This window comes from Solanum lycopersicum, chromosome 2, assembly GCF_036512215.1.
Source record: "Solanum lycopersicum chromosome 2, SLM_r2.1".
NCBI classification, from domain to species: Eukaryota; Viridiplantae; Streptophyta; class Magnoliopsida; order Solanales; family Solanaceae; genus Solanum; species Solanum lycopersicum.
In genome coordinates, this window is record NC_090801.1 from 55,487,118 (window position 1) to 55,501,252 (window position 14,135).

Here is a 14,135-nt window from a genome sequence, read left to right on the forward strand (position 1 = left end):
TTCAGATATAAAACTAAAAAAAAAGTGAATCGTTTAAGTGTGTTTTTGACACTTATCTCTATATTTGAACATTTTTTCTTTTTTAATACCCGACAATCTGTCCTTAAATGCAATTGAGGTAGCTAAAGTCCTCCGAATCGTTAATGCTCTAATAATATTAAAATTTGCAGATTAAAACAAAAAAAAAGTTTGTTATAGATGGTATAAAGTAGTAATGAAGAGACAAATTAATTATATTTTTATGTAGTTAGACAAAAACAAGTGCAGGCAGGCAGTTACATTGTACCTTATACTAATTTTGATTCTTCAATTTCCAATAGTTTCATGTCATTTTCCAATATCCCAAAGTTTACGATAAAAAGCGCAGCCACCTTTTTTATTTAACAAATATTAGCAAGTACAATTCATTGGTTGTATAAACCATATACTTTGAAAGTGACTAACTCATTTATTTTAACCAAATTAGTATAAAGCAGTCAAATCATTGACATTTTTCTACAAATAGAAAAAGCTATGTTGCATACTTAAAATAATATATTTTTTTTCTTTTTTTCATTTTCTTAAAAATTATTTGGTAAGTTTTCAAAATTAACCCCTTACGTTTTCAAGTTTTTCGTGTTTCCCCCCTATATTTATGTTAGTATGAATTGAAATTGAAAACTATGTAGTAGGAATTAATTCTAAAGGTAACATGGAAAAATAGAAATATGATGTCAATAAGTTCAATATCGAATATTGCAGGTTGAACATTTATTTCGAGAAAATTTGGCTAATAAATTCATTTGAGTTGCCAATTGGTAAAATAGCCTTCTTTGATAATGTTCTACACGGGAGTGACTCAAACATATCAGTAGTCTAAACTCAAATTTGAACAGATGCCTTAAATTTTGATTATTTTTTTTTAAAAAAATGAAATTTATTATAGTTAATCATATAATTTTTTTTGAGACAAAGTATTTTAGATTTATCAAACTTCTAATCATTTTTTCCTCTAATGATAATTAATACAATGCTAATAAATTTTTTACCGTTTTTTATTAATATGCGTATTATTATTGTTAAAAAATATTTTTATCGTAGTGACTAATGTATTTAGCTAGGGAGTTAGGAAGCCAATGAAGAAAATTTTAGAAGTATAGGGGTGTGAAGTGTAAAAGCAGATCAATAAAGGGTTAAAATGAAAACAAACTAAATAAACAAAAGAAAAAAGATATTATGACAAGGTGGCGTAGTTTAAGGAATATAGCGTCATGTCCACATCAGATTAAATTAAACTTCCCTGCATTATGATCTGTCTGTCGTAACAAAGTCAGAATTAAGAATTTGAGGTTTTAAAATTACAAATTAACTTTACTATCTCGACATCGCTGCCAGTTTAGAGCCGAAATCAAGATTTAGGAGTTTCTGAATTTTCTTTAAAAATAGAAAGAGAAACTTTTTGTTCATAGAAAGGTTTGAGAATCCACAACTCTATATTTTCACAAGTTAATATATATACTTATATATTTATTTATTTTTCTTTGTATTTTTCCGAACTTACAAATCCTCGCCTAACTCCACCTTTAATTGTCATCGTACTTTGATTATTATATATGGCCTCTTTGTTTTCAATACTATAAAACCAACTAAGGCAAGTTCAAATAACAGGTATAGTAGAATGGATGAGATTTTTTAGTTAATGTTTGACGTTTTAAGTTATGATAATTGTGTTATATGTAACCAGAAATGTTTTAACATACATATAATTTCAAATAACCAGTAAATTTTAAACAGAATGATTATTTTAATTATTTTTAAGAAAAATGAAAAATCAAAATCGGTTCATGTTGGTAGTGACATGGTGGCCACTATCTCAAATTATGATCATTTGTGAATCATCATCATGCTTCTACTTTTTGTTCATAGTAATGTTTTTTTTTTTGTTTTGTTTAGTCTAAGATTCATTTTGATGAAGTTAAGATTGTTTGGTTTGTTTTAATTTAAATAAAACTTATACAAGGATTTTTGACATCATAGGGGTAAAGAAGAATTTTGTATCCATCCTTAGAGGACATTAAATTCTTAAATTCATTTTAGATTAATTAAATTTGGAAAAATTAATTCAGTAGTCGTTTGTACATTAACAAAAAAAATAATGTATATTTGAAGAAAAGGAGTATTTGGAAAATAGTTGAAAACGAGCAATACAAAATTAGAGTTAAATTTTGATGTTTTGCTCTAATGTGCATTTTATCAAAGAGATTAAAAGACTATGTTTAGTTAGTAGCCTCTCGTTGATAGTTAGCGCACTACACAAGTTCCTTTAATTCTGTTAAGATAAAAAATCAATAATAAATTGACAAGTTTAGCTTGACGATTAATTAATTATAAACTCAGATCTCGTATATATATATACACATATATTAATATATATCGTGACAACACACCTATATATAGAGTGGTCCAAATCTCTGTCAGATGCGCCGTTTCTCGTAATGTCATCATCTAACTAATATGAATTAGCAAAACGATTTAATTTAATTAAATTAAATTTGTTCATGGTATTATTAGTAGTATCATTTTGTTGTGTGCATTTCCACGTGCAAACCACTTCTCATTTACTTCCATAAGGCAGCTTTTTAAACTCAAACATGACACCCTCTTTAATTAACAGTTAAACACTCATTAATTATAAGTTTATAATGATACTAAAACTAATCTATAGTCATATAAAATTGATAGAAATAATTAAAATAACAGCACGCCTAGTAGTTTTTCAACTGATTGGTACGTACGAATCGATCTTATACCTTTCTAGAATGACTACATCACTATAAGAAAAGCCATGCAAACTCATTTCATTTTCAATTAGATTCCTCATTCTTCCACGCATCTTGATTAATTTCACGGAGTACTAGTAATTAACTATGTATAGAAGGAATCACCTAATATAACGCATCTTGACTAAAATCATGGTGTATTAGTAAGTCTGAATAGAAGAAATCACCTAATGCATTTTGTCTCCGAGAGATTTGAGCCTAGGACTTGATGATTCTCAATCCACTTTGTTGACCACAAGGCCACTTGTAGACTTTCTTATTTCTTTATTGAAATACCCATTAACCAAATATAACAAAGAAAAGGAAAACCTAATTCATCATTCTTCACCATGCAACATCTGTAAGCACAAAACATCTTAAGTTAAAGTTCAAGAAACCCTAATTCCCTCCATTAACACTAAAAATTGCTATAAATACTAGCTTCCTCTTGCCTTATTTCATGTTAAGAATTTAAACATCAAGCAAAATGACAACACCTTTTAGCCTCTCAACTTACTTCATCTTCTTCTTTCTTTCTAGTGCATTGCTTCATTTCAACCAATGCTATGCAAAGGAAAAAAAGCCTTCTTCTTATTCCTTGGTGCTAAGCTTAACTCATACAAAAACCAGCCTTACGATACCTAAATCATCGTATAATCTAGTGAAAAAAAACTCAGAAACATTGGACATAAGGGAGCCATTGAGAGAAGTGAGAGATGGTTATTTGATATCATTGAATATAGGAACACCCCCACAAATTATCCAAGTGTATATGGACACTGGAAGTGACCTTACTTGGGTACCTTGTGGGAACCTATCATTTGATTGTATAGATTGTGATGACTATAGGGATCACAAGCTAATGTCAAGCTTTTCTCCTTCATTTTCATCTTCCTCCTATAGGGATTTATGTACTAGTTCCTCTTGTATCGATATCCATAGCTCCGATAACCCTTTTGATCAATGCACTATTGCTGGATGCTCATTGAATAGTTTACTTAAGGGCACTTGTTCAAGGCCATGTCCTTCTTTTGCTTACACATATGGTGAAGGTATCGTATCGGGAACCCTAACTAGGGATACTCTTCGAGTCCATGGGACTAGTTCAAACCCTAATTCCATTAGGGAAGTCCCAAAGTTTGTCTTTGGATGTGTTGGAACAACTTATAGAGAGCCTATTGGGATTGTAGGGTTTGGTAAAGGTCCACTTTCTTTGCCTTCACAATTAGGCTTTCTTAAAAAGGGTTTTTCACATTGCTTCTTGCCTTTCAAGTTTGCAAATAACCCTAATATATCTAGCCCTCTAGTTGTAGGGGATCAAGCCATTTCATCCAAAGAAAATTTCCAATTTACTCCTATGTTGAAAAGCCCTATGTACCCTAATTTCTATTACATTGGCCTAGAAGCTATAACTGTGGGAAATGGTGCCACTACACAAGTTCCCTTAACCTTGAGAGAATTTGATTCTTTAGGCAATGGAGGAATGTTGATTGATTCCGGAACCACTTACACTCACCTACCTGAACCATTCTACTCGTCTCTTCTAACCGCCCTTCGATCATCCATAAATTACCCACGTGCTGAGGATATCGAGGCACGGACAGGGTTTGACCTATGTTATAGGCTCCCATGCCCTAATAACAACCTTAATAGTCTAGTTACCGATGATTTCCCTTCAATAACATTCCATTTCTTGAACAATGTTAGCCTTTTTTTACCTAATGGGAACGATTTCTATGCCATGGGTGCACCACGAAACTCAACAGTGGTGAAATGTTTGTTGTTCCAAAGCATGGAAGGTTCTGAAGAAGGGCCAGCTGGGATTTTCGGAAACTTCCAACAACAAAATGTGGAAGTTGTGTATGACTTGGAGAAAGAAAGGATTGGGTTTCAAACTACTGATTGTGCCTCAGCTGCAACTTCTCAAGGGCTTCACAAGACATAGCTTCATAAATAAATATTAATGAAAGCAATTGGATACTGCTAGCTGCTTTTGTATCCAATAAGAACTATATATATATATATATATATAAATATATATGGATGGACCTCAGCTAGGAGTTGTGATTTTAAATTTAGTGCTTTTGTTTTATGGTGTTTTTATGTATTGTTGAAGAAAGTTTAACTTAAAAAAAAGAAGATGAATATTGTTCAGTCCAAAGGACTGAGCTGGATGTATTCTAGTTGTTGGGAAATAAAGAATCATTTTGAATTGTATCTACAATACTTTCAACAATATGATGTATCTATCTTCTTCTTTTTTAATATAGAGAAAACAGTACCAACATGCATGTGGATTACATAATATGGATTATTGATATAATAACCTATAATCATCGATTTAACCTTACAAGTGAGGTCCCGGAAAATTGATAAGTAATTAATTTTGAAGAGGTCAAGAAACAGATTGTTAAGATTTTAACGTAGGAAGTATTGCTAGGAAGAATTGGGATGAAAATCCTACAATTTTTATTGCTGTAATGTATGTGCTACTATACACATAGTTTTATGTAATCGATAGAAAAAAAAAAGTAAAAAATTATTTTAGCTTCGAACGATAATTAAAACGAAAACTATAGTCTTTCACTGGAAGGATATGCTTTAGTCAATAAAGAATAGAACAGATAAAAGAGGACAGTGAGTCAGTTATATTATGATAAGTGTAATGAGTTCAGTGTAGTTTTTCTGTATCATGTTATGATTGGAACTTCCTTTGGGTTGATTTTGAGGTTTTATTTTACAGTTTCAAATGCTTTTCGTCTTCTCCAAGGTTAAAAAAGATGGATAAAATTACAAAAAATACTCGTGGAAAGTAGATTGACTTCTTGGAACAACAACAAAGTTGCCCCTTGAAATGTTTGTCCTTCAAACGCAGGATGCTTTATGCACCGAGTTGTCTTTTCTCAAGTATATATTGTTTGTTCTTAAAGTGATTGATATTTACTAACTTATCATATATCTATATCATTAGAAAGCATAGAAATAATCTAAAACAAGTAATTGTCTATTCTAGAACTCAGATTGATCAACTCAATCATCAGTTATCCTCTAAAACAACATTTCAGTATAACGGCCAGGTTGATTTCTTTTGGAGCCAACTTTATTCCATGCTCTATAACAATCTAACTATAGCAGTCAAAAAATTATTCAAATGAACGTTGTTATAGAGAGGTTTGATTATATATGCATAGCAGATGGCTGATAGATAAGTCCCTCCGGTACTACTACTACTACTACACATCAATCTCAAACGACTGAGAGCTCCAATGAATAATAAATAGTTATATGATGCATGTATTGTTTAATAGCATACTTGAGCATGTCACAAATCTCATTACATTAGGAGGATCCACAGAAAAGAGTTCAGCACATTGAAGATGTTTTCATGAAATCTGTACAGTGATGGACCATGAGCACAACGAACTCTAATAATCAGCACAAACAAATTAAGCAAAAACAACATTGAGATGAAAAGCACCAGCAGAGATTTAAGAGCAACAAGAAGCACTAGCCGGTGTTTGAGCAGGCCTATCCATAAGAACCATCCCAGATGGATTTTGTGCTGGCTGAAGTCGAGGCAGTCTCTTTGCTGCAAGTGAATAAACAGTTCAAGATATATTCAGGTTGATAAAAAAGCTAGGTTTCCAGCTATATAAAGAAATTAGTCAAACAAAGTCCAACTTGGAGAGACTCTATAGCAGAGAAATGTACGATAAACCACCACAACAATTAGAAGTTCCAAAGGAACCAGTTATTCACTATATGGCGAGATGTTCATTCGAAAATGATTGAATTTAAGAGTGATTTTACAATCCAAAGCCTGAGAAGTAATAATTTTGATCTTATCATTTCTATGACATAAATGTATCATCATCCACGCTGAATTCCATTTGCGATAATGTCAATTGAAACATAGATAATACATGGTTTATTAATTAGTGGATTGAAAATGACAACAAAAAATTATAATTTATGTCGAGTAGTAGTAGTATTTCCAAGTAAAACTCAAACCAATCTGAAGATCCAAAAGAAACAGAAAATAAACACCACATTTTAAATCATCATCTAGTGACCTACTCATCAAAGCTATCCACCATAACTAGTTTAATAATTTCTAATTCCTCTACTTTATTTTAATTTTTTTGTTCCCATTCATGACATGTCATACAAAATGCATATAAGTAGTGGTTTAAAATTGATAACACAACCATAGTGATATATGTAGGCCAATAAGAGCATAAACATGAGTGATCTACCACAAATGCAAGCTGGCAGCCCATAACACAACAAAGGGAATGCAAGTGGTTACCTATTTCAGAGAAAACATCATTAACATTAGATGCAGTTTTTGCAGATGTTTCCATGAAGAACAGACCATTCTCCTCCGCATATGTTTGTGCTTCCTGAAAAAGCAATAATACCATATCAGTACTGGTGTATTTCAGTGAAAAATCTGTTATTCAGACACCAGTTCTGACATAATGCTAATTGAGCAAGAACTTTTGAGATCTTCTGGATGCACATTTATGTAGTTGAATAGATAACACCAAATCTCATAGATACAAGTCTATATTTGTAAGAAATGGGTCACTGGCATAAAAAATTGACTCACTAACCAACTGAACTTTAGACCATGATATTATTTTTAAATATCCACCTAGTAAATGAGAACAAAATCCAATGATTGTTTAATGTTTTCTTCTATAGTTACATCCAAATGCCGGTTAGGACATGGCTAGATTAGGAACTGCAAAAGAGTTTAGTCCCCAAGGGCATGACCTAACAGTCGAAGAGTACAATCTTGGAAACCAATCCCAGTAGGAAGAACATTATGTGAGTTCTACCCATATACCTATACTTTAGTTGGTATACTTACCCAGTACCCATGCTGGTGTATAGATAAACCCAAATAACTAGTCAAGGTGCACAATTATCCCTAAACCACCTAAATCCCAATCTAGTTTGGGGTTGACTATTTGAATCCCCATTATAATATTATTGTTCCATTTGAACACATTCCAACCCAATAACCAATAATGTAGGTTCTCTATCAGTAGAAATGCTCTAAATTTTTCTACTGACATACAAATCTCACTCAATAAAGTGTATCCAAAACCATCATTCGTCATGATACAAAAAAAAGATATCACAAAATCAAGCTAGAATGGTGAGCAGGCAGAGATATTTCAGTTAAGAATCTAGAACAATGCTAAACTACAGTTAAACAAATGAAACAAGAGGAAATATTCTAATGAAATTACATAATTGGATGGGAAGCATAATTACTCAACTCTCAGAGTGTGTTTGGTATGAAGGAATACATTTCTGGAAAACGTTTTCCAATTTTCTCATGTTTGGTTGGGACAAAATCTTGGAAAATGTTTTCCAAATCAACTCATTTTCCTCAAAATTAAGGAAAATGACTTCCCTTCAAAAATTAAGAAAAACATTTTCCAAAACTCTCCTCCAATTTAAAATTACCTTTTTTTTTTGGGAAAAACATTAATTTAAAAAAAAAAAAAATTCAATTTCAAAATTTTATTTTTGATTCGATCCCTGACTGCCCCACCACCCACCCACCACCGGCCAGCCCCCCCAACCCCAAAAAATTAATTTTGCTTTTCAAAATATTTTCAACTTCAAATTTTTATTTTTTAACCTCCTCCCCCCGGCCAGCCCCCCACCCACCCCCAACCCCCAAAAAAATTAATTTTGTTTTTTCAAAAATACTATCAACTTCAAATTTTTATTTTTTCACTCCTACCCCCTCCCCCCTGCCCCCATCCACTCCACCCCACCGCACCCCACCCCACCCCACCACCACCACCACCAAAAAATAATAATTTTGTTTTTTAAAAAATATTTTCAATTTCATAAATTATTTTTTACTCTAGTAAAAATAGAAGAGTCTTTCAAAAACATTTTTCATTCATAAATTAAACACAATCATTTCCGGCAAATATTTTTCTAGTTACCAACCAAACATGAGAAAATAAGTCCAAAATCTACTTGTTTTCTAGGAAAACATTTTCCATGGAAAACATTTTCCTCCATACCAAACACACCCTCAGTCTCTCACAAATTCGAAGAATTTTCAACAAGATCCTATAGGAAAATATCAATGCATGTTTAAATTATTATGTGGGAGCCTAGATTTACCCACTTTCACCAAATTTGTTTTTCTTTTTGATAACTGAGAAATCTCTGATAGTTAGCGGTCACACGGTTCGAGACTCAGTGGATAATGGGTCCACCCCTCTACTTTTCTCCACTTATATACCAGGTTTTTGTCCATTAATCACATGTTGCACTCTTACCACTAGACCAAAATTAGGGTGCATCTCTTGGGGGATTGATAAGAAGGGTGCTCCACTATTGGTTTTTTAAATAAAAAGAATTACCGTGTATGAAGTTGTTGCACAAACCACATTGCACACTATACCTTAAACTCTCCTTGTGCTTTATACTTAACATCATTGATGTATTGGAATTGTTCATATTTTTATTGGCAACTTCCAGCCAAAAAGAGCCTCGTTCTTTTGTTGTGAGCTGGTTTTTTAAATAAAAAGAATTACTGTGTATGATGTTGTTGTTGCACAAACAAATTGCGAACTATACCTTAAAACTCTCCTTGTGCTTTATACTTAACATCCTTGATGTATTGGAATTGTTCATATTTTTTCCTTGTGATTACTGGCAACTTCCAGTCAAAAAGAGCCTCGTTCGTTTGTTGTGAGTTGGAGAGAGAAGTTGGAAAAGTAACCACATAGATGAATAACCTATTCCTGAACAACAGCATCCCTCTCTGCCACTACTAAACACACTCTCCTAACAAAAGGTTGCCCAATATTCCCTTCTCTTCCCCTTCGCTGTCCATATATGAATGCAATTGCAACTTTCTTAAGCATTCTGAGAAAACGAACAATAACTACTACAAAATAGTGCGATCATCCGAAACAACCTCTCTACCTCTCAATGTATGTGGGTAAGGTCTACATACACTCTACCCTCCCCATAACACTTGTGGATTTAAACTGGGTATGTTACTGTGGTTGTTCCTCTTCAGCCGTCCAACACAACTTTCTCCCTTCCCTCAATATTTCCCACTTTTTCATCTTCGCTTCTTACAGGTCCTTGAAGATTTCATCCACCCCCCATTTGCCAAAAAGTCCTAATAAAAATTTCATATATATACATGCATCCTTCATTTACTCTAACATATCTATGTCAAAGCGGCATGATACGAGTACTGTACTTACAGAAGATTCTTTAAAAGATGCTAAACCCCACCCCATCCCACCCCCCACCCCCAAAAAATAAAAAGAGAACACATACCTTTAGTCCTTTACTGAATACTTAGTTCCATATCGGGTTACCAGTATCAGTCAATGTAATGTTGGTCTACCTTCCTTCCCTGAGTTCTTTGTTTTTTTCTTCATTTTATCTTTGCTTTGCTTAGTGGTTCATTTCTTATTGTTACTTTTCTTTTCTTACTTTAATTTCATATTGTGTTTCCAATAACATTTTCCCACTCATTCATATGGAATACAGTACTTTCTTTGGTGAGGTTTCTGACATTAGGTGGTTGAATCTATGAAAGATGTGCAGTCCAATACAAAATGGAAATAAATTAGCATAAGAAAATTGCAAGTAAAATTGTGCTTACTGTTAGAAATTTAGAATCAACAACCAAGAAATACTGACATTTTAATTGAGCCAAACAAGACATTTATTTTCATTTCAGACTAGGATCTAAGGATAGGAATTAAATTGCTCCCTCTAAATCCAGTTCAAGGGAATTTTTATCGAGGCACCAGCACTTAGGCACAATTAGCACACTCAATCTGCATCTGTATCTGGTATCCAAGGCGATTTGACATATGAGAACCATCACTCCATTTTCATGCTCAGTTAATGAGCTTCAGATCATTGCTATACATGATATCTCTGCCACTACAATGATAAACCCCCAAGAACCTAACCTATTATAGCCTTTAGAAAAATAAAGTACAACGAAATTTATTTGTTATGCACACTAGCATGCAAATGAGGATATCAATGTTTTATCCTTGAAAATGAAGTTACTCTATACCGCTTTAGAACAAAAGATCCATTAATCCTGAAACTGAAAAGGCACTATTTTGGGATATATTACACTTCTATCTTAGAAAGTGATCAAATCATAATAACATTCGGTTCTCGTTCTTTATTCCGTGGTTTAAAAACTGCACATCAATATTTTTTCATCAACTCTAACTGACTGAAAGAGTGAGTGGTGGGCCACGACCCAATTGTTTCAAAATGCAACCCAAAATAATAAAGGGACAGTGGGAAAGGCAACAAAGAAACATAAAAGAGCAGGCCAACATGAAGCTCTAAGCATGTGTGTCTTGTTAATTTCAGTGACCAGTTTTACTTTTCCAAGTATGGTCAGTAACATGAGAAGGAGAAAATGGCACCGGATACCTCAACCCCTTAGGATACAGCTCCTAAACCCTCGATATTGTTAGATTCAGCTGGTCATCTCAGGCTTGTAGTTGAAATTATCACTCACCCAACTCTTACATAGTTGGGCAGGTACAACATCATATGCCTAAATTGATAGCCTAGCCAGACCTTTTGTTTTGTGGTGCTTCAGCACATCATTGACTATAGCATGGAAAACTGTGATTAGTTAAGAGGAATAAAATGCACAAACCTCAGCAGCCACTTTTCTTGCATCTAACAAATCTGCCTTATTTCCGGCTAGTGCCATCACCATATTCGGATTACCTGGGGCCAGAGTGAGATAGAAAAAAGTAAGACATATAAACATACAACATGTTTCATTGAAAGAACACTGATGTATGTATCACATGAGAAAAGGAACCAATGATTAGTTCCTTTGATATGGCCAAACATCATTGTGTGACAATGTTCAAGTTCAGACACACCCATGGGTGAAGCACTATTTCCAATCCATCCCCTCATATTACCCACCAACAGAGAGTCAAAAGTTCAGAGTTTTTCAGCATTTTTTTGGCCATCAAATTTTATCGTAATTCAAGCAGCTGAACTCCCCCTAATTATACATAACCTATTTCTTACATCAATTGAAGATAGGAACATTTAAATACAGCCTTGCAATAATGAGTCTTAAGATGTCAAAGGTACCTTGTGCTTGAAGTTCCTGAACCCATTTTTTTGCTCTATCAAATGATGCCTATCAATAATAAATTGAGAATCTTAGTTACCAAATCTAACATGCTAGCACCCTCTGGAAGCAGTATAGAGTGAATAATAAGGATTTGACAGGATCTGGTTAAAAACTTACTTGATTTGTTATATCATAAACAATAATAGCAGCTGCAGCACCTCTGTAATACATTGGAGCTAGACTGTGGTATCTCTCTTGGCCTGCTGTATCCCATATTTCAAATTTTACAGTTGCATCATTTACTGCTACTGTTTGAGAGAAAAATGCAGCACCTATGGTTGATTCCTACATAAAACATAAGCAAGTTAAATCAAGTCTCAAGGTCCCAATTTTAAAATGTTACTGCAGAAACCATTCAGCTTCAAATATCTAATGGCAGACTAAACACCTACCTGAAATTCAATAAATTGTCCTTTAACAAAACGCAGAACTAGACTAGATTTTCCAGCTCCAACATCCCCAAGGAGCACCTAAATCCAAAAGACACTTCATTAGCTCATCAGTGTCAGAATCAACACATCACGTTCATAAACTTACAGTTTAGCAAAAACTACATCATTAGAATAATCCTTTTTTATCAGGACCACATCCTTAGAATAAGTGAAAAAATGATCCCCTAGTGTAAAGTGTATTTATTGAAACAGAACATCAAACATTAAAATATGGAAGCAGTAAATGGGGAATAGGAGCACAGAAAAAAGTGAAATTCAAGATTGGAAGTACTAACCAATAATCATAGTACAAATAACATGGATTATCATGAACAATAGGTACACACTTGAAGAAGTAAAAGAGGATAAGTCATGGCAAAAGTAAGTATAATATATTCCAACCAAGCAACACTTCCACAACATAGCATCAGCAAATAATAACCAAGTGAAAGATCAAATTTAGCAAATTAGAGTACAAACAAACAAACTTTATCAGCAAGGCAAAATTTTGAGAAAGAAAAAGAAAACCATATCTAATTATTAGATATAGAAAACAAAGCAAGATAAACCCATTCCAATTGAGGAATTCTATGATCAAACCCAAAACCCAAAATAAACAAAATACTATAGGTCAGAGATGACAAAAAGAGAGAATCTTTACGAAATTTAAGCTAAACCCATAAGCAGAATTGATAAATCAAATATGAGAAGGAAAGCACACCAATTTGGCGTTCATATTCTTGTTTCCACTGGTCGCCATAGCTGTAATTGATCAAAATTGGGAAAGAGAAAAGTGATTATTTGAAGATTTAGCGATTGTTTCAATTAGGGTTCTGATCAGAATTTAGACTTCACAAAGACGATAGAGGAAGAAGAAGGGTTGACGCCAAGAAATTGCAAAAAAAGGGACACTCAACCAAAGTTGTTTCTCTCTCTTGTGGATGAATGATGATGAAAAAAAGATTCTTTTTATTTTATCTCGAAATTTCCATATTTTTTTTATTCCTTTGAATTTTTCTATAAATTAAAAAAAAAATTAATGCAAATTTGCTACGTATTATTCCACCATCTATCCACCTATCCTCTTTGTCTCATCTCAAACTCAATAAATGAAAAAAAAAAGTATGGTAAGGTTTGAACATAAGATATAATGGAAGTAGTTGTGTAATTTACCTAATTTTTTACGTGAAAAAGACATGGATACCTCCCTTTTTTCCCTTCTTATTAGTAATACGAAATATAAAATTGCGTTAGCACGAGTTAAACTTATGTTATTTATTTATTTTTATCTCAATTTATATAATTTCGAGAGTCAACTAAATGTTATCTCAATTTATATATAAGTTAACTAAATATCATAGTATTTCGAAAGTCAACTAAATGTTATATATATTTTAAATTTTAAATTATTATAATTTATCGTGCATTTTCAAATAACATATGTTACTCTTTTTTCCTCCCCATTTATATGAAACAATAACCTTATGTACTTTTTAAATATTTTTGAAGTTGTTGATTAAGTAATGTTATTAATGGTACTTTGTACATATATTTTATAATACTCGTATAGTCGTATGTTATTTTTTTCCTCCTAATTTATGTGATGTTTATAGAATTTGAAGAGTCAAAAAATTGTTAAATATTATGAAATGTGATATATAGTTTTTTTTTTTATATAATTTGTAATATATATTTATTTTAAAATATTTT

The 14,135-nt window shown here is 32.7% G+C and overlaps 2 protein-coding genes across 2 annotated transcripts; one reads left to right on the forward strand and one right to left on the reverse strand.

Moving 5' to 3' along the window:
• The first annotated feature begins 1,916 nt into the window (after positions 1 to 1,916).
• Positions 1,917 to 5,015, forward strand: LOC101267578 (probable aspartyl protease At4g16563). Its single transcript, XM_004233846.5, has one exon. The coding sequence runs from the start codon at positions 3,286 to 3,288 to the stop codon at positions 4,741 to 4,743; it is 1,458 nt and encodes a 485-aa protein (XP_004233894.3). The 5' UTR covers positions 1,917 to 3,285; the 3' UTR covers positions 4,744 to 5,015.
• A 1,050-nt stretch (positions 5,016 to 6,065) lies between these two features.
• Positions 6,066 to 13,547, reverse strand: LOC101247094 (ras-related protein RABF2a). Its single transcript, XM_004233157.5, has 7 exons — positions 13,147 to 13,547; positions 12,387 to 12,464; positions 12,112 to 12,279; positions 11,952 to 12,000; positions 11,497 to 11,570; positions 7,108 to 7,201; positions 6,066 to 6,387 (listed from the first exon to the last, which is right to left on the reverse strand). Exons 1-7 carry the CDS (start codon positions 13,183 to 13,185, stop codon positions 6,287 to 6,289), a joined length of 603 nt encoding a protein of 200 aa, XP_004233205.1. The 5' UTR covers positions 13,186 to 13,547; the 3' UTR covers positions 6,066 to 6,286.
• Positions 13,548 to 14,135: the final 588 nt, after the last annotated feature.